Below are 22,398 nucleotides of genomic sequence, written 5' to 3' on the forward strand. Positions count from 1 at the left end.
GCTTAATGTCCATAATTTTATTTTCTAAACAAAAGTACATTTTAATTAATTACAGAAGACGTATATGATGTACTGGATTTGGATTGTAATTTTGAGAGTGACTATTTTCACGTGCTGTTTAATTGTAATAATATGTGTATCAGAAGGAATTAATGACATGGAGGATCATACCTGACATGACGCTGCTACTAGATTGCCTGTTCGGAGCAGTTTTTGTGATTGGACTCGCTTCAGGATTTCATTCTCTTTTGAAATGGGATGGGATGCCAGCAGTGCTTGAACCACCAACTGTTATTTTTCCCAGAAAGTTGGCAAGAAGGTATAAATTGATAATGAAGGTGCTCTAGGCAGCGCAGAGAGAAATTCAGCTTATAGTATTCAACGAAGGTCAATATGAATTAGGAAAAACAATGTGAAAAAATAATATACCTGCAATCATAAGACTTTCCTATCCAGATGGTATTAGATTTCTTACCAGGAAAAAATAAGTAATTTCCTCTGTTATTTTTACTGTTGTGGGAAAAAAATTCTGACATGTTTGATTTAGACTGGTTTAAAATCATGAAGTATGTCTGTGAAACATATACTAGTGTTGTAATAGTAAGGTAAAACTAAACCTACTGTGAATTGTTTTTAGTAATTGAAATTAATCTGAAATGGAATAAAATAAAAATATTTAATGAAACTTAAAATTAAGTTTTTGTTTTGCCTTGGCAGCTAACTGAAATTAGCTAAAGCTGAAATATTCAAACTTAAATAAAAATAATAAAAACAATGATAATATTAACATAAAATCACAAAACAATTGAAAGATAATAACTAAAACTTCAACTAAAATTAATAAAAGAATGAAAATTATTCATGAAAACTTATATATAAATAATGCTAAAAAAAACTGTTGTATTAAGATCTAATTCGTATTGGGTTAAAGATTAACATCAACAAATATTTAACACTGTCATGCTTAAATAACTTCAATTCCTTTACTAGACTGAATGAAAAACTGTTTATGAATAAGCCTTAAATATGTTTTAGCAAATCCCTTTACTAATAGTACATATGGATGATATCTTAATTTCTCCCAAGAGAACTGTACTCACAAATCCCATGACACGTGTAAGCTTTCTGAGCGAAACCAACCCTGGAGGCTTTTAAAATGTACCGAATACATTACAACAGTCTGCTGTGTAAAGACTGTATATATAATGCACTATCTAGTTATACTTTGGAGATCCAGAACAATCTTCTGCACTTTAATTGCCTGAAATGCTAAATTAAATGCATGACACCCAAACATCTGCTACCAGACACCGCTACCTGCAGGCCAACCTCAACTGAACAGCGTCAAAAAAAGCTGTGAATAAACCGAATTGGCATAGAAAATGTTGCTAATCAGTTCCATGTGTCAATAACGACTCACAATCTGGACTGTTATAAAAAGAAAACATACAGTAACTAGGAAAGGATAACATCGCAACTTCCTGAGGAAAAAGAAGAGAGACTGTTTACATTAGCCGAGGGTTCACCATTATCCATCATCAGTGTATCTCAACATCACACCTTTCCTGTCTAGAAATTAGCTTCCGCCTCACCTGAGGGATCTAAATCCCTATCTGCAGGAAATCTGCTTTGGACTAGAAATAGACAGCTGGAGCAGAAGCTGTGAGGTGAGGTCCCAGAATTGGGTTTTGTAAAAGCACTGGGGATTTGATCTATCTGTCTGGTTGAAGCCGATGTCCTCAGAGCACAGGTGATTGGTCTCTCTGGGGCAAAAAAAGAAAAAAAGCTCCAACTTTGTGAGTATTAAACACAGGACAAAAGCCTGTCTGAATCGTGGGGGGACGCTGGGGCTTTCTGGCAAATGAAATAAACAAATTGTAGAGGCAGGTACTGCAAAAGATGTTTGCTTCCTGAGATGTTTAAATTACTAAGTGTACTTCACCGTGGCATTTGCTCCTCCTCCATAGAAAACCATATTTAGGCCTTGAACTGTTGCCTGCTGCCTGTTGCTAGGCTACACAGTTAGGGATTGAAAATAAAACACTTGTCAAAAAAGAGAAAAGTGCACTCGGGGTGCGAAAGCATAAACTGCGAGAATGAAAGGCTAAATGTCTCGCGTAGCAGAGACAAAAACGAAAGGAGGGTGTGCTGCTTGACACCGGTAAAGAAACCTCAATTAAAATCAAGTATGCAGAGGCTTCAATGAAAAGAGTGTTACTCACACACAGTACTTACAGTGCTAAAATGACTGAAAAACACTCATCTGTTTATATATTAATCAAATAGTATATATATATATATATATATATATATATATATATATATATATATATATATATATATATACAGTATATATATATATATATATATATATATATATATAGACACACACACACACGTTTATTTTATTTTTGAACAGTCATCATGTAGATGAAATAGATATTAAAGGGAAACTCCACCCCAAAATGAAATTTTTTTCATTAATCACTTACCTCCATGTCGTTCCAAATCTGTAAAAGCTCCATTATTCTTCGGAACACAATTTAGGATATTTTGGATGACAACTAGGAGGCCTGAGACTGTCCCATAGACTGCCAAGTAAATTACACTGTCAAGGTTCATAAAAGGTATGGAAAGTCGTTGTCAGAATGCTCCATCTGCTATCAGACGTGCAATCTGGGTTATATAAAGTGACGGGAACAAGTTTTGTGAGCGAAGAAAACTAAAGATAACAACTTTATTCAATAATTCCTTTGTCAACAGACTCCATATCACCGTGCTGTGTATGCTCTTCTGTGTCCTCCGCACCACAAGGATGTGCTGTTTCTACATGTATCTACCTTGTGGTGCAGAGGAGACAGAAGAGCAAACACAGCAAGGTGATATAGAGTGACACAGAGGAGACCATTGACCGTAGGAATTATTGATTAAAGTCGTTATTTTTGTTTTCTTCGCTTACAAAAAAATTTGCGTCGCTTCATATAACCCAGATTGCACGTCTGATGGCAGATGGACTATTCTGAGGATGCTTTTCATACCTTTTCTGGACCTTGACAATGTAACTTACTTGGCAGTCTATGGGACAGTCTCAGGCCTCCCAGTTTTTGTCCAAAATATGTTAAATTGTGTTCTGAAGACGAACTAAGCTTTTACGGGTTTGGAATGACATGGGGGTAAGTGATTAGTGACAAAATTTTCATTTTAGGGTGGAGTATCCCTTTAATATACAATTTCAGAAAACTATGTTAAAGAGTAATTAATATTAGAGCTGAAGATCTTTGCCCGAACCCGATGGGACCCGTCGGGACCCGACGGGTTCGGTCGGGTTCGGGCTTAATTTCTATCATCTTACGCGGGCTCGGGCCGGGCTCAGGCTTGCGCTCCGGTTTGCGAGGTGAACGAGCGGTCATGTGATGTGTTTCGATTAGCGCGAGACAGATGCGAAAATGAATGCTGAGCAGGTGTAACGGAGGCTTGCCTCTGGTGATTACGTTTTGGTTGCACCAGCAACTAAAGCAAACTCTGAGGTGTGGAAAAGTTTTGACCATGCCTATAATGAGAATAATGAGTGAATAATGACGCACCATCAGTGAGCGCAGGAGCGCGCTGAAGACATCTACAGTGGATTCAATCATTTTCCTCCACATAAACATGTAGACCTAGCCTAATCTCTGTGAGTAAAGGTTTTTCAAATGATAACTAAATATTCATTGAGTCTTAAATGCATAATGTTGACAGAGTATTTACGCTAATGTTGGCATTATTCTTTTATTAAATAAAGCAAATCCGGCGGAGCCTTTATCTTAATTTCGTTATTGCCAAATACCCATCTTAATTTAAAATTTATCTTAATTTAATTTTTTTTTAATGACTCGTTTTTATTGGTGCGTTGGTCTATTTATAGGTTAAATGAGCCTATGTCTAGAATGCTGAGATGTTAAGATGTCACAGAGGACTTATTTTATTTCTTTATTCCAACTTCCAAGTGGTCTAGTCTACGTTAGTTATGAGTAAATTATGTTAAAACATGAATAAATTACTCGTAGACAAAAGGCAAAAGAGCTGTGTGCGTGCGCACATTTGAATAATGTCGGGCTGTAAACGGGTTCTGGCTTTAAAAAAAGCTGTCAATCAAAATGTACTTGTCAGGCTCGGGCCGAAACCTGTCGGGCTCGGGTCCTGTCGGGCCTAACTTTTAAGGCCCGATTACAGCTCTAATTAATATATTGAACAAAGAAATGTATTAAAATACATTACATCCGCAAACTGTAATAATTCCATTACACTTTAATTGTACTCCCTTAAATTATAAAACTGTCTGTTTGTCTATGTACAATATACAAACACATTATTATATTATATTATATTATATTTGTATTTTTCCCTCCATAATATATTATTATATATTAAATAATTTAGCTTTCATTTTCATCACAGAATAATGGGATTAATATTACACAATAATAGCATCATTAACATATAATTACTTATGTTTTGTCATATATTACAGTTTTTCTCAGTCGCTTGTCAATACCATCAGAATGACAAGTCTTTGTGTCATAGTTTACGGATAAGACAGTCAAATTGCTTAGTCATGCTGTCAATATAACAGTGTGCTCTGATGTAAACTATGGCAACATTTTTGATGAAAGTTACTGTATTGAACAGTATGACATATGCTTTTGTATGCCATATATCCATTGCAAGAGTACAAATTTACATTACATTTACATTACATTTACATTACATTTACATCACGGTATGTGGGATATTGATTGAAAGAGACTGGATATAATACCCAGTTACACTTACTAGTTGTCTGACCCAAAAACTAATAATAATAAAAAACCTTTACAATGTCATTGTGATATTGGAATGGAAAAAATAAATATGGGCACAAAGATGAAAATAAGTCAATTTTCAGAATTTGTAACTCTTGTGCTGTCCTCTATCTATACAGTATAAGCTTTCCAACTGAAGATTCATGAGATGAACCTTTGAGCTATTTCAGAAAAAATGGTTCATCATTGGTTGATCTACATTCTCTTCATTAGCAAAGATTCACTTGCACAATTCATGCCAAATTGACAAAAAATCTAATAATAATTTGTAAAAATAAACATAAAAAGTGTGCTTGGCAGTTTATGGCAACTAGATTAACCATCTTGCATTTAATGACTTATACGATGAACTAAAGACTAGATGTTTTGAGGGGTAAGACTATTGCACAGAAAACTGTATGATACATTTTGAGAGACATGACATTAGCAACTGATAATGTAGGAAACTGTAGACAAATGTGCATAATCAATTGCAAGAATGTACAAAAGCAATCACAACTTGCTCAAAAGAATAAATGACTAGATGATGTGGAGGTTGTACAAGTAGTTTTGAGAATTTCATTTCTGATTTGAGAAATGCACCAAAGTGACTGAGAAAAACTGTAACAACAACATCCAAAATAACTAAATTCCTCTGTTGTGTTGATTTTCTGGAATTTTAATTAAATTTATCTTCCTGTCTTTCCAATTCAAGAGCCTGTAGCAATTCATTTTAAGTTTCATTTATGAAACCAAAGGATGACATTTCTTAAATTCAGAATTTTCACTACCACAGACTTTTTATTTTTCACTCATGTATATATTCAGATGATAATGAAAGGCCTAAAACTCACTGAAGCCTGTGATTCGAAATGTGGCCTCCTACAGCTCGCCATTATGCATGGAGGGAAATTACAAGACATGTGATAATCACTTATCTTCCCCGTACACAACAAACTTGAAGTATTTCTAAACACGATCGTGCACGTGCACCCGAGGGGGCCCTTTTTTTCCTGTGAACGCACTGCGGCACGATCGCGTGTCACATCTTCTCATCAGCACCTGATGGCAGTTCATTCGCCCATTATTTCTCCCACTGAAAGAACAAGTTTCCTGTATTGAATTAATTCACTGAGCTTTCATCTCAGCATGTCTAAGCAAAGTGACATTCTCGCACATGTATGACTGTGGCATGAAGGTAGACTGTGATATTATTGTGGGCTATGAGAGCAGACATGAAAGAGCAGAAGCAGCAGGAGCGCAGAGCCGGTTCAGATGTATGCGGGAGGGGTAGCGGCTCTGAGCACGCTGGGCTGTCTGGGCTCATGAGGAGGGCTGAGGAGGGAAGAGGCAGCGTGCAAAAAGAGATGAGATGAAAATAAACAGGACAAACAACAAAAACAGACTGGACAAAGCAGTAGATGCACTGAAACAACACGATGCAAATTCACAAACAGCAGCGTATTTATTGTAGGGGCCGGGGGGGGGGGGGGGGGTGAGTTTAGTGGTCTGCTCCGCTGCATGGATGTCCAGCGCAAAGGACGTCACTCATTGTCAGTATAAACACAGATACACAGGCATGTTTGAAATGGAATTTAGCATACTGCATGATGCACTATATATGAAATACATGCACATTATAGAACGAGATATTCCGCTAACTTAAAACTCACTTCACAACCTCCTTCCATAATGTGACTGAAAAAGGATATGCCACTAGAAATAAAAAACGTAGAGGAGAATTATGTGTTTGAATATATTTTATACTTGTTACAATCATCAAAAAAACGAATATTACTATTTTGATTAGATGGATAGAACAAAAAAAATGATAGATATGTACATAGAAAAACAGAATGATACAGAATATCAGTAAAATGCTAAATAGATAGATAGATAGATAGATAGATAGATAGATAGATAGATAGATAGATAGATAGATAGATAGATAGATAGATAGATAGATAGATAGATAGATAGATAGATAGATAGATTTGCGTTTGATGCCGTTCTTTGTTGTCCAAAAATCAACAGAGGAAATCTTTGATGAGCTCATATGGGGAGACCAAAGGCAACATCTGGTACAGTGTTTTCACATCTGATTAGTACAACTGCATCTGGAGGGAATTCACAGTGATTTACTCTATGTGGGTACTGGGACGCTTACTGTGTGACACCATGTTGTTACAATGAGTGACGGCTGATAATGAGCCACCGCTGTGCATTTCTTTGGTCTAAATAAATAAAAAAATAAAAATTCTTTAATAGACTTGGCCTTGTCTAAAGCCAAGTGCACACTGTGTGACTTTTTTCCTGTCCTTTGTGTTTGTTGCTTGTCAGACTGTACGATATGAAGCCGGTGAGATTTTGGGTTGGAGCCAAACCAGACCGTGTGACATCAGCCCTCTTTTATGTGAGTCAATTGACAGGGTTGACTGGGCGTTTTACATTATCAGCAGCTGTGTCACATTCTGACGCTTCTCTAACAAGCCAGTGTGCTAATGTTGAAGTCTGTCATGGCTTGATGAAAGAGTGTATTTGTGGGCTGCTTATTTTTTATTTCAAAGCAAACTCAAGGTATGTGTAATACTACAATTTAATTGGAAAGGGAACGATATATAAGCAGATTATTACATTGTATATCATACAGAGAAGCTAGCATCAATGTTCATTACATGGTCAGAAATTCATTCATTACAGTATAATTAGTTCATTAAGGCTTTTACAGTGTATAAGTAATGAGCAAATGACTCTTTTAACCCAACTCTTTTGAATCAGAACATATGGCGCAAGTGTTGTCAAATAAATGATTTAACTAATCTTTCAAGATGACCCATGAACTATGTTTGAATTACTCTGAGGGATATTTTAAAGGAGAAGTATTATGCCCCTTTTTACAATATGCGATATAAGTCTCAGGTGACCCTAGAATGTGTCTGTGAAGTTTCAGCTCAAAATACCCCATAGATCATTTATTATATCATTTTGAAAATACCAATTTTGAGTGGAAGCAGAAACATGCTGTTTTCTTGCCTGTCTCTTTATATGCAAATGAGCTGCTGCTCCCCACCCCATTTCCAGAATAGAGCTGTGCCATTACAGCTCCTACCTGCTTAAAAAAAAATAAAAAAAATAATTGTTTTTGGTTCTAATTATAATCTTTATCTTCGCACTGAAATCCAAAAAAACATATGTTTTGTGAGTGCACACATCTGAAGCACACGGACAGAAGGTGGCTGTCACAGCATGTGAGTAATAAACTAAGTTCTCATTCACACACAAGTTTACATGAACTACAAAACCAGTCGGTTATGTCTGTGAAGGTAAACAGCTAGGAAATAAATCACATTTATTGTAAATCTGTGTGGCAGCAGCATTAAATGGTAAATAAACCAGAAAATCCACCGCTCCCTTGTTTCCTCCGAGGATGGGACTCTAAATAGTGTTCTGTGCAGCCAAAGACAGAACAGTTAGCATGTTTTGCTCAAACTTTCGGCAAGGGATTTCAGCTGGTACACCGTTGTAGGTTTCGAAATTAACACGATTTGTTAAAACAGCAATTGTAATGCATTGTTTGGGCCCTGTTGTTAATGTTAAAAGTTCAATAAAAATAAAAATAAATAAATACACGCTGAGAGAATTTTTTTTCCCCCTATGTAAGCAAGATTAACTATAAATCATTATAGACGTATGCACAAAAGAATCAAAACGAATTGTAAATAATCAGATTAACAGAATCGAGAGAACCGCCTCGGTGAGGGAGTCACGATCAAAGACTGCCTATTCTGCCATCGTTTTACGGATCCCACAGTTTGTCTCCAAAACTGCAAAGTGTGCATCGGGCTTAAGTCAGCTAAAGAGCCAAAAGCTTACATATTATAAATGCAGCTGACAACAATGCAAGAAAACAAGATGCTATGTGCCTCAAGTCAACAAACAGTAAGAATGGTCTAAAATTAGCCCTCCCTGGCATTATGTTGTGAAAGAACATCGTAAGGTGGGAAGCAATGCAGTACATTCGCGGTGACAAATTAAATCACAGCCGAAGCTGGAGAGCTTGTTTTAAGACTAATGATACACAAAGTCTTCAGTGTGTTGTTTGGCCGGCAGCAACTCCATCATTCCCACGCAGAGCTGCATAAATGACGCTCAGCAGACAGATCCATGAGCCCAGCACCCTCTGCTTTACCTGCAGGCACAGTGAGCTCAACCAAGACATATTGGATAAGCCTTGAACAATTTCTGAGGAGGAACTCATTATATAGGAAAACATTGCTGATGTCTACATATGGAGCAAGGACACATCATCTTTTGTCTATTCAAAGGGTTTTAAAGCGAATCTGGTAACCTTTAAATGTCTGCGTTGTCTCGCCGCCAAAACAAAGCTTCTCAAAGTGACTGAGTCAACAATCGGATGGGTCCGGCTGTCTGTCTCTACGTTCTGCTCTTAATTGGATTGTTTGGGAGATTCATGGAGGAGATTTCTAGGACAGAGAAGTTTGAGGTGGTGATACCGGAAAAACATCTACAGATGCTGATGAGTATGCGCATTCACATCTAGCTTGACACCATCTTATAAAATATGGACCCGCCCTGCGGCGCACCTGATCTAGAGCTCAGCTGCCTTCATTGTTTTATATTTCATCAATACCCTGCAGGGCGTCCATATATCCAGTTGGATGGTACACTTTTTGCCCTTTCACGGAAACCAGCTTGGCACACACTTGCACCTATCAATATTAATCTCTGATCCATGGCAGATTCAATCCCCTCGAAATCAAATAATGCTGACCGACCTCTCACACTCATAGACTAAACTCGCAGGCCAAGTCAGTGGTGTAGCGCAAATCTAGAGAGACCCTCCCACAAGAATGGGATGTCAAGAACAAGTGTGGGTGCAGTAGCACCTCTGATGGAGACAGCTCTGTTATTTTGGGAAGTTTAGTAAAGACCAAATATAACTGCACTCTCACTGAAGCATTTTATTAATACCAATGTTTTAGCCATTTTGGGCAAGATACATATAGAATGCATTAGATTCACATTCATATATCCAGCCTCTACTTTGCAAAAAATAAAAAAATAAATACAAAACTAAAATAATGTGCTGGTTTTATAATGGAAAATCAGTATACAATCAACCGTATGTAATAGCATAATGCTGTGAGGCTGACCCATACGCATTCAGACAATATATTCACTTGTATTGCACACTTATTTTTCCCTGTCACAGAAACCAGCTTTGCACTCATTCTCCTATCAATATTAATCGCTGATCCACAGCAGCTTCAGTCCCCTTGAGCCGACCCGTCACACCCACAGACTACATGTGCAGGACCCAGGGTCACGTTTCTCCAACCATAGCCGTCCACGGGTCCTAAAGACCAGACTGCATATCAGATAAAACACTGTGACTGTTTCAGATGTCTAGCAGGTCCCCCGAGTTCTCCTGTTCTCACTGTGAGTGGATTACCCGCTGTGTCTGCTTGAAAGCAAGTTCTGCTCGAACGGTAATCCGAGGTTAAGACGGTTACACCAATAAACTTCTTACATGCTTACTCTGCATGCGGAGAAGTTAGGCCCGAGAAGGAACACAAGAGAACGGCTCTTCCGAGCGAAAACCAGACATGACTTAGTTCAGCCTGATGATCAGAGAAAAGTCCTGAGCATAGATGATTCCTCTGAAAAGCTGACACTATCACGCTCCTACTCGCTGTGCATGATGATTTTGCCAAAGAGGAGAAAGTGCAGCATCTGATAAAGGTGCCACTATCATCGCTTCCATTAAGCCATTTATTTTGAGTTATAAATGGCAATCATCTCTAAATGTCACCCCCTAAAGCTACTGAGCGTTTCGGCAAGACATTATGGCTTAATTGATTTTTTTTGATAGTAGAGTGCAAGCTTATCCTTTCTCACTCTTTGCTAGCTCATCAAAAATGTATTACATTTCTATATAGCACCAATTACCTGCCATTGATTTATTTGCTGGGAATTCCTAGTCCTGAGCTTTCCTTTGCATGTTAATAAACATGGATTGGTAGAGTGTTTTTAAGAGCTCAAGAATACCTCATTAGGATTAGAATAAAACAGCCACTAGAAAATTGATAACGATAAATAACCACATTTATGAAAAAAAAAACACGATAAATCATGGTTGATACACTGATGAAAATTTGGTGTAAACATTTTAGAGGAATTGCTAGTAAATTTCACAAATACATACAAAGAAATTGCAATTAATTCAGAATTAAACATTGACATTTAACTTACAATATTTGAATGTTCAAATACTCCATTTACGGTCAAAGAACTTAACAAAATTCTATTCTATTACGGGCCACAATTCTGACCTTGAAATCAGGATAACATCTTCAGAATCATTTATACTGTACAAAAGTTGAAAGTTGCAAAAAATATTAGTAGGCTGGCTCAGAAAATGATAAGAATCGTGTTTGTGGCAATTGTTTTGCTTATTAAATGATAATACAAGATTTGTTCAACTTATAAATTATTGTAGAGAGAAAACTGCTACAAAATGCATCATACTTTGTGAGAAAGTGTGATGTGTTAGAGCAAATGAGACATTATTATTTGGAATCAGCACCCCATAATTAGCATTGGATTTCATTCAGCAATTATGATGCAGGGCACTGTAATCTTTGTTTTTATTTACAACTTAAAAATAAAAATCACAGTGTGTTTCATCAGAGCATTTCAAGGATGTGTTGATGTCATTCTTATGGAAGGCCGAGGATATTTGTAATCTGACGCACAGACATGCCGAGATCCTGATAAGATGTTCGCTCCAAAATGAATCTCTACGGTGAAAGATCAAGCGAGTGACAAAAAAGGATTTGACAAGCACAACCTGACAAGTGACAATGACGGCAAGACGCCGCAAGGCCACCGAGTCCACTATCTGCGTCGAGATCTTATTAGGGTGGCCCGCCTGTCTCTGCACGAGCCCCTGCACTTTACCCTCTTCCCGCTGTCTTTTTTAGCGCACGGACAGTAACATGCATCAGCCGCATACTTACACTCTCTCACACGCACATACACTTAGATGCACAAGCACAGCAGGACACAGGAAAAATGTAAAAAAAGGTGAGATGGAGTGAGAACCCTGCCACTCAGATGGGATACTGTACCTTGGAAAGCGTTGATGGTGGTAGTGGTGGGTGGGGGGGTTGTGGTGAGAACATCTAGATGGAAAAAATGAAAACACACATAAGAGGTATTATATGAAGGAGAGAAGTCACAAAAGCCATCATGTTAGTATGATAGAGATATTTGAAAGAAAGAGGAACATCTCTTTACCAAAGCCCCCTTTACACCTGGGAACATTTTTGTCATCATATCATAAACCTGACTACATTCACTGGGCAAAAAAAGACGTAACTGCATAATAAAAGATCAATATCTGTCATTTTGATAGAATGATATACATTGATGGAATTTGTACATTTTCCAACATGCTGTTATCAGGTCTTATGATCTGGTCATCCAATTTAATGAACGATATCCTGTTTATCTCTCCAGATCCTCACAGGGGCAATTTAAAACTTTATTGTCTCCCATTTTCCTCACTTCTAAGCCTTATTAGCATCCTTTTACTGTGGGAATGTTTCTAAAGCAGGGAAATGCAATAGAGCGCAACAGTACCTGCCCATTTATTAAGCTAACTTGGTTTCGGAAATTTTTGTTCCATTCATTCATTTTTTTTTTTTCATCAAAGAGTTTAAAGACGTCAACCAAACAAACCAGCTCTCAGATTAATCAAAACATTACAAAGTCTGATTTGAAAAAAAAAATGTATTCAAAAATTGGTAAAAAGGGAAATGTACATGAATGTGTACTTAATGTCTTTAATGAGGGAATAAACTTCCAATCTATTAAGCACTGTTGTGTTAAATTTTTACCTTGTCTTGTGCCCACTAAATCAGCATTTTTTTTTTGTAATGTAATTTATTCCTGCCATGGCAAAGATGAATGTTCAGCATCATTACTCCAGTCTTCAGTGTCACATGATCCTTTAGAAATTATTATAATTTGCTGATTTTAGTTCTCAATAAACATTTTATTATTATCAATGTTAATTTTTTTTCTTTTATCTTTTTTTTTTAATTCAGGATATATTTGAAATTGAAATGTAAAAGTCTCTTTTACTGTGACTTTTAATTAATCTAATGCATCCTTGCTAAATAAAAGTATTCATTTTTTTGAGTAATAAAAGGCTGAATTAATTTGTAATTAAATGTAATTATTATTATTATTATTATAAAAATTTTTTTAACTATCCAAAACTCTTCCTAAAACCAAACTGTTTCCGCTCTATAAAGTGACTTTCTAGCCTTTCTGTTCATGTCTTTGATATTTGGTAAAACATAGAACATGCTCAGTTTGCGCAACCTCTGATGTAATATATAAGTTATGTTTTCCATTTTATGTGGGTAATTGCAGGCTGACTTTTATTAAATCACAATTGAGATACACTATAATACAAGGTGCAAATGCTCTAAAGAATGTCCACATGTAAAGGAGGCTTAATTCAGACAATAGCTCATAAATATCCTTGATTTAAACGAAAAAATGGCCTGTTATTTTGATTTTACATAAAATTGCATGTCTGACTGTGAAGCATTTTCTTGCAAAACAGTGTTATTGAAACAGCTGAAGGCAAATTGGCCAGCTATAGATATTTGATCAAATGTAATGTAAGAAACATGTAAAGAAAAGGACGTGAATTGATATAATGGGCTTACTACATGCCATAATAGAAAACGACAGCTTAAGTTATATAGAATCAGACTTCCAAGCAATAGTATAAAGCCTGCAATTCAATGGGCATGACACTGGCCGACACAAGCCACGTGATTAAACAAAACACACTGTGCCAAGGGCTTTGTTCAGACAGGCAGCAAAAATCCGATGTTTTGGCATATCTGACTCAAATCCGTTTAGTTGTTTTGTTTGCAGACTGAACAGCGAGAAAAACACCACATGAAATCCGATGTTTACAAAGTGATCCAAACCCGATCCAATCAGATTAAAATCAGACTTTTTTGGAATGCATCTGATCTGCGTTTTCTGGCACAAAATGTATGTAACATCACACAAAAGTGTGCAATACAATCTGCAGCTGTGTCCGAATGCACTGTATAATGAATGAGCGAATAAATCGGCAGTATTTGCATGAATGTGCCTTGTGATTTCAGCTCTGCGATGAGATGCAGTGATGGACGTGAGCAGAGGCAAAATTTCCTAGTTTGCCGTCCTCTCTGACAGCTGCACTCAGATTTTGTATGAGAAAGTTTGACGGCACCTTGCTGACATCATTACTACAGCAACTGATGTAGATGTAACAAATATTGACTTACAAGGCCAAGACAAACGGATCTGATTTCATCGCTCGGATGGTCAGTCCTAAAGTTTGCATCCGAAAACTAAATGAGATTTACATGCAGAGAAGAAAACCAAAAAGGTCCACTCGACTTATTTCAAATCTTTCAGGCAGCTTTGCTATCATGCGGCGAGTATGGAAACAGGAGAAAGAGAAAATTACATTATGAGAGTCATTTATTAATAAACACAGTCATATTGGATACAGCCATCGCACAATCAGTGGAATAATGGGGCGCTGGCAAATGCGGCCGAGCTATTGTACTGTGGCTGTGCGATGTGACTATCATTCCACTTTTTAGCACAGATACTCAGACGCCTTGCTGGGGAACAGTCGCAGCAGGCAAAATTGGCTGGCTGTCTCCATCACTTTATTGTCTGTGCTCCATCAAAAGATCTCAGTAGGAGCCCAAACACTTCCCAACTAATGATAAAACATCAAGGACAGGATAATGTCTCTGAATGCAGATGCTGGGAGATGCATCGCCTGATGAAAATATTTCAGGGATTTCGTGCTCCATGACCGATTGCAGACGGGTTTTGGAAATGTCATAGTCCCGTGGCTGAAATTGTGCATGCAGGGGATACGGCCAACACAAAGGTCTGAATAGGATGTGGCATGCATAATAGTCAAGCAAACAAGAATTTTCCACGGGCAATTTGCAGGCTGGGTGACTCCTGGCTCGATGTTATGAGCGGCGAGATGTGAATCTGTTTGGACGTGCAATATTTCCATTTGTATGTGAAGGATGGAAATATGAAATTCCAATCACGCGGTGAGAAAATGGACGATACGAGTACTTATCGTGAGCAGGATTGTCCTGACAACACTTGCGAGATGTGTCCTCATAAAACCCATTGGCTCTGTTCCACTGTCTCTCAGCAATGCTGAATGTGTTGAATCTCTGGGTAATGGTCCAGATCTGAGTTGAGCCGGCATGAGTTAGGCTGACTTGCCTTTATTTTCTGTTATTTATGTTGAAAAATCACACCAGGAGACCTGTTTGCAGGTGAGAGCACCTCAATGACTGTGATTCTTATGATGACAGTAATGTTTCACTGATTGAATACACTCTGATTTTAAAACATACAGTGTCTTCCATAAGTATTGGGACAGTAAAGACAAAACTGCTTTATATGCTGTGGAGTCAAGACATGGGCAAATATGATTAAAAGATTAATATGCAACAAAACTACAGAATGTCAAATTTTATTATTAGGTCTTTAGACACATACATGCTTTACCAAATAAAAAAGACAGCACTTTAAGCGTTCATCCCACTATTTGATGTGAGTATAAGTATTGGAACAGTTGAATTTAAGGCAGATGTAGATCGTGCAGATCCCTTGCATGCAATAGGAGCAGTGAGTTTGCAACCCACATACATCACCAGACTATTGGTCTTACGCTTTGAAATGCTTTTCCCCAGTCTGTAATGCAGCCAATTCCAACTGTTGCTTGTTTTGGGCCCTTGCGAAAGGAAAATATATTTACCAATATATTTCTTAAAATATATTGTGATATATTGTAATATATTATTTTCCCTTTTTATTTTCTAATATTTTATATATTTGAATACATTTAATAATATTTTGATGATACATATATTATATAATATATTGCAAAATATACAAATGATTGCCGCTTTCAATATATTGCAATATATTGGAAAAAATAAATATATATAAGAATATATGCCTAATATATTACATGATATTTTCCAATATATTGCAATATATTTTTGTTTCATAAGGGGGGAGTTTCTGTCTTCAGTCTCCTCTTCAGCTGGTGAAATTAATGTTCAATCGTACACCACCTCCACCAAGCTTTACAGATGAGGTTGTATGCTTAGGATAAGTGGTCGACTGATATGTATTTTTTTGGGTATTTTTTTGGGAAAGCAGGGGGCCATAGCTGATATAAAGCCAATATATATATTTTTTTATATATTATATTTAATAAAATTATAATATAAAAAAGTAAACACTGTAACCAACAGGGCACTTAGTATTCTGGGAAGTTTGTGTGCATTGGGAATCATATTTTTCAAATAAAGCCAGAATAACCCTCATCTTACATACAGCACACAGTGAAAATGACATGAATATGACAAATGCATAAAGTGCAGCATAATTTGAAATCACAAGTTTATAGTTTAAAGCATTCAATTCACAAGTACAGACCATGACACAGAAAACATGTGATCATGCTGGATAAAAATTTCACAGCTGGATTCGACTGAGTTTGCAAGATTAGTAAAATTAAATATTAATTAGTCATTCAAAGATTTGTTTAAATTATATAAATGCATATTTGCTTAATGCTGATGGCAAACGAGAAAGTATTATAATGTTTGCCTTTCTATTACTAATAGGCCTAATATAAAAGAAATCATTATAATAATTTCTTTATACATTAATCCCTTAGTTTATTCCTTTGTTTAATCTGATTATTAGACAGACTTCTATTCGTATTAGACAGAATTGTTAATGATGACGAAGAAGAAAGAGAGCGTAAGTCCTGTGTGCGCTCAGGCACTACCGCTCTCTGCAATGTAAAAATAAAAGTCCCACTTCGAACACATCGGCCAAGCAGAAAAACTTACCAGGCCGATATTTGAAAAATGGCAAATATCAGCCGATATATCGGCCTTGGTGATATATCGGTAGACCACTACTTAGGATTATTTGCATTTCCCTTTTTTCTCCACACTTTTGCTTTCCAATCACTTAGATAAGGGTTAATCTTTTTTTCATCGGTCCATCAACTCAATTCCAAAACTCTACTGGCTCACATTTGTGAAGAATCTTGCAGATCAGAGGTTTGCATCTTGCTGTGTAGCTTCTGTAATTCTGTGTTAAATTCTCCTGCAGACTGTAGATTGACAGAGCATCACCCTAGCTTTCTGGAGGTTGTTGGCGATTTTACAGACATGTATTTTAGGGTTCATTTTCACAGCTTTTATGATTTGTCTGTCATCAGCTACTGTTGTTTTCTCAGCCCTTTTAGTTCGTCGTTGGTTGCTGATGTAGCCGGTAGTTTCCAAACTCTTGATTTCTCCATGCCCTTTGTTTTTTCTATAGTTCTAACTGACTTCCTATTTTCTTTCGCATCCAAATTGCTTGCTTTTCTTTCAGAGTCGGCTTCTTCATCTTCATCCTGGTTTGTGTGTGTCATCATCAAATGCAAGACTTAGAGTGCAGAAGCAATGGATATAACTTATAAGACACATTCCCTGCTTAAAATATCTGAAAAATTAATGCAACAGGACACAGCTGAACACTTGACCAGTGAGGCAAATGTTCCAATACTTATGCTCACATCAGACAGGGAGATAAAACTTTAAAGTGCTGATCTTTTAAGCTGGTAAAACATCTTTGTGTTGAATCACCCAATAATAAAATGTGACATTCTGTAATTTTGTCTCATATTCATCTTTTAATCATACTTACAGATTTCTGCATTATATATCTGTATATTCTGAATTTTGTCTTTACTGTTGCAATACTTATGGAGGGCACTGTATGTAAAATTCATGATGGAAACCGATACATTTGTCCTTGTTATTATATATTTTTGTTTGGTAGAGTTATGTGCGAAAACTGAAATTTGCTTATTATAGCACAATCTAGTGGGATTTGAGACCATTTTATTAAGTTTTTTTTCTTCATGTTTTATTTTTTTTTTTATTTTTTTTTTAACACAAACAGAAATATAGATAGATGATCAAGATGATTTGAGATTTGTAACATAAATTATCCTGTTGGAAGTAGCCATCACAAGATAAAGGGATGGATATGGTCAGTAACAGTACTTTGGTAAGTTGTGGCATAAACCGCTGATAAAAGGAAGGATGGATCCATGCTTTCACAATCTTCTGTTGCTCGATTTTGGTGAGCCTGTGCCAATTTTAGCCTCAGTTTCCTGTTCTTTTATGACAAGAGTGGCACCAGGTGTGGTCATCTGATTCAAGGTTCAGTTTGTTGTGCGTTCAGGATATGCTCTTCCACATACCTTGGTTCTAACAAGTGGTTATTTGAGTTACTGTTGTCTTTCTATCAGATTGAATCAGCCATTCTCCTCTGACTTCTGGCATCAAAAAAGTATTTTCACCCACAGAACTGCTGCTTACTGGATATCTTCTCTTTTTGGACCATTCTCTGTAAACTGTAGAAATTGTTTTACACAAAAATCCCAGTAGATCAGCAGTTTCAGAAATACTCAGTCCAGCCCGTCTGGCACCAACAACCGCGCCACATTCAAAGTCACTTAAATCACCTTTCTTCCCCATTCTGATGCTTGGTTTTTAGAACTTTTCCATTCCGGAACTTCGGTTAAATACATACTTATTTCACTAAAGATTATGACCTGCCTAACTTGGAAACTCTGGTATCAAAATTATTTGAACATTTCCCAGTAGTAAATACAACTTGAGAGGCGTTCATGTCTAATTTCCAATTAGGAAACTTGTATTTACGTTAATTCCGACAGGACGGGAAAGCAGCACAAGTACACCTAATAAAGTGGCCGATGAGTGTCATTTGAACATTTGTTTACTGTTTAAACAGAAGAAAAGTTTTTCTCCATCAACACCGGACCCCACTGACTTTCAATAATCTGGGAAAAGATACACTGATCACCTGTGTAGGAATAAAGAAAAAATCATGAGGTAGCAAATATTACTATAATGAAACGACGAGGAGCTCTCATAAAACGAAAAACCTTTGAGTGCATGATAAATTATCTAATGTATGAAAAGCCTTAAACATATGCAGTGTCTCCCTTTATGTGGTGTATCAATCCTATTCTCAATGTCAAATGTATTATGCTGTCACAGCTGTATTTAAAGCAGTTAAAAGGCTGTCTAATACTGGCAAATATACAGTACACAGCTTTTATACTGCATATTAGTGGTCTTGACAGAAACTTTGGCCTATTATCAAACATTACAGAGTATCTGTAGTCATTCAGCATCTGGGGCAGTCAAGAAAAAACAGATAAGATTGTATGTGGCACGCTGTGACACCGAGTCTACATTAGCGTTTTAACAAGAGCGAATGTTGCATGGGTTTGGCTGAGAGAACATCTCCCATAGGAGCCTGAATATGGAGGTTAATGCTGGACATGGTCTGTGTCGATACTTATTCTCTCCCAACAGGCCTTCGCACAGAACATCAAGTCACTGTAATTGAAACACACACAATTCCCACTGGGAGAGACGTTGGTTAAAAAGAGTGGTAAATAATAGCACTGCCAACCTAGATGTAGGAGGAAACACATAGGGTGCAGGTTTAGAGGTTTAAACACACACATTAGAGTCTTTCAGGGCAAATGCAAAAATAAAATACCATAGCAGAACTTCAAAGTAATCAGTTGCTGTGAACATGAATATGTAAGTAATAAACAGTCGTAAATTAGAAAAGGAAAATTGATGGAATAAATGAATAATGAATAACTAATGATGCAAAAATAATGTTATAATACAAATGCATTGTGATATATTATTACAGTACTATTATATACTAATATGAAAATATTAAATGATATTAGTATTATGATATCTTGTTACAATACTATTAAAATATTTCACATACATTTATAATTGGACAATGTGATTCACACGAAGGAGGTCTATAATAATAACTTTTTAGATGGCGACAAGTGACATTTATCAAGTCATTGAATCTTTCGAACCAATTTGTTCAAAAAGATTGATTTACTTAGGGACAACAAATTCTATCTGGAATAAATTCTTTAATAAGTCATTGAATCATTCACTCAACTGATTGGTTCAAAATTCTGATTCATTCGGGAACGCCAATGCTATATGTTGCTCAGAGACACGCAAGTAAATTTGATCAAAAATGGACAAAGTAACCGGCAATATTATGCTTGAAAATGATACTAGTTTAATATAATATAATATGATCAGTCATAGCCCTAACTCTTAAATCATATAACTTTATGAAATTGATAAGAATGTTTATCTATGAAAATATACTTCTAGTTTAAAATCACACAGAATTTCTAATACTAATCCAGTGACTGGAAATTCAAAACAGCTGAACAGCACCATTTAAAACTAGAGACAGACTAAAAAGCAAACATGCAATTAGCTGGACTAGATTGATTAGCTCCACCAACGAATTAAATGCACTGCCTGAACTACACCTGCAAGCAATATTCCACTGCGAATGCTATACTTAAAAAATGCAGACAGGGTGTTAATAGATACACACTAATTAATCTGGATGCCATGATTAGTGGAGGAAATCAATTCTCCTGTGAGCACAAATGTGTATTTAGCTATTTTTGTTAAATTTTAGCATGCGTTATGTCAACATAAGAAGCCTCAGATGTAATTAAAAGCTCTTATTAAGACATTCAAATCTCTACAGCTTTATAAATACTTTCGCTTTGTATATTGTTTTCTGTTAATAAAGAGTTAATGAGTCACTGAAGGATTTGCAACATGTAAACTACATTTACATCAAAAGATGAAATATGACTCAGGGGACAAATAAGGATAATGAGGCAAACATATACAGAATGATACAAAAGAATGGAGCATGCATTTAATGTCAAGGCTGTAGACCTTGAGCATTTAAAATGATGTGCTGTTTCCTTCAGTGTCACATACAGTATTCCCGACTGCCAAATCTCCAGATAATTTAAGACAACTTCATTATGATGATAAATGATATGAACGCAGATAAACGTACACGAATTGCATTAAAGAAGTACCTGATCAGCAGGTTTTACTGTCAGTTGAACAATCCTGCGGGCAAAATCACCTACCTGGAAAACCATTACAACTAGCCTGTATCTTTCAGAAGGAAAAGGGCCATGAAGTGAACTGAAAATTTACTAGAGAAAGTACTTTGCTATAGCTAGACAGAAAAAAAAAACCTACTCCTCGTCCTTTTCCAGTTAAATGCTTATCAGAGAAGATGTAAGTGACCTAGTTTAAAGAACTGGGAAAATTGACTTCAAGTGATCTATAGTGTTTTAGGACTGGCAGAAGGTATTGCTAGGTCTCTGTAGAGGAATATTAAGTCCTTTCAGGTTCATTAAGTTGGGAATGTGCAGGCAAACATTTCTTTAAGTTGATTTCAATGTTAAAAATGTTAACTGCACCTACTATGCACCTTTTTTTTTTTTTTACTGTATATCTGTGATCACAAACAGAGATGAAGGGCAGTCATAGGGTGCCCTTTGCAGTTAAAGAAGATTAAATGTCTTGCTCAAGGCCACAATAGCTAGCAAAAGTGGCTTTAGAAGGACTTAAGCTTTGCTCTTCCAATTCACGGTGCAGATGTTTCTGGACTGAGCCACCCACCACCACTAGAACCGGGATCAAGTTGGATTTTAACCCTGTATCTCTTCACCCTGAAAAACACTTATAAAGTCATGGCATAGACATCCCCTGCAGCAGCACAGTTACAACATATTTACCAAAGAGAAGATATTACTTCCGTCCTTTTCTTGAACTAAATTTGACATTAGTTGTATATCACAAAGCTTTTAAAATAGATTTGCAGCCCTAGATTTCCCTTTGTCTGAATTGGGACTAAAGGAAGGAACAAAGGGATATAAAATGGAACAGGAGAAAATAAACAAACTTAAGAATAATCATTATGGTGCATTAGTGCAACAAACAAAATTGGCATCATTACAAATCAAAGCATTATATACACTGTAAAAATGTATTTATTGTGTAACCTAAAAAGTGCAATTTTATTCGTGTGAAAAATAGCATTAAATGTGAAATGAACCTGCTGCATTAGGTTACACCCATGAAACTCATTTTTAAAAGGTCAGAGCAGGTCGAAATAACTCTTTAAGATAACTGTACTGTTTCATTTTGTTCATTTTATATAGATGACTCTGCAAAGGTTTTGGGTCAGGATTTTAAAAGAAATTATGACTTTGAGCAAGGATGCATTAAATTGATCAAAAATGGCATTAAAGAAATGAATAATGCTACAAAACATTTATATTTCAACTAAATGCTGTTCTTTTGAACTTTCTTTTCATTAAAGGATCTTGGAAAAAAAAAATTATAATGTATATACTGTCAAATCATGAAAGAACTGTGATTCGTATCGAGTTCAATTTCACTAGCCACACACAGATATGATTACTGCCAGACCTGTTGCATTAATAATTCACTTA

The 22,398-nt window shown here is 36.3% G+C and overlaps 1 protein-coding gene across 3 annotated transcripts in view; it reads right to left on the bottom strand.

Moving 5' to 3' along the window:
* LOC113115165 (cell adhesion molecule 1) overlaps positions 1–22,398 on the bottom strand; it is a 154,354-nt gene that overhangs the window by 12,933 nt on the left and 119,023 nt on the right. For 2 of the 3 annotated variants that reach the window (XM_026282522.1, XM_026282520.1), the window contains one exon: positions 11,972–12,025. The exons of the other annotated variant lie outside the window; for it this stretch is intronic. In XM_026282522.1, the coding sequence (XP_026138307.1) occupies positions 11,972–12,025 (54 nt within the window). The remainder of the gene's footprint in view (positions 1–11,971; positions 12,026–22,398) is intronic. 3 annotated transcript variants of the gene reach the window in all.

The sequence above is a fragment of the Carassius auratus genome, chromosome 15 (genome assembly GCF_003368295.1).
Source record: "Carassius auratus strain Wakin chromosome 15, ASM336829v1, whole genome shotgun sequence".
Taxonomy (NCBI): Eukaryota; Metazoa; Chordata; class Actinopteri; order Cypriniformes; family Cyprinidae; genus Carassius; species Carassius auratus.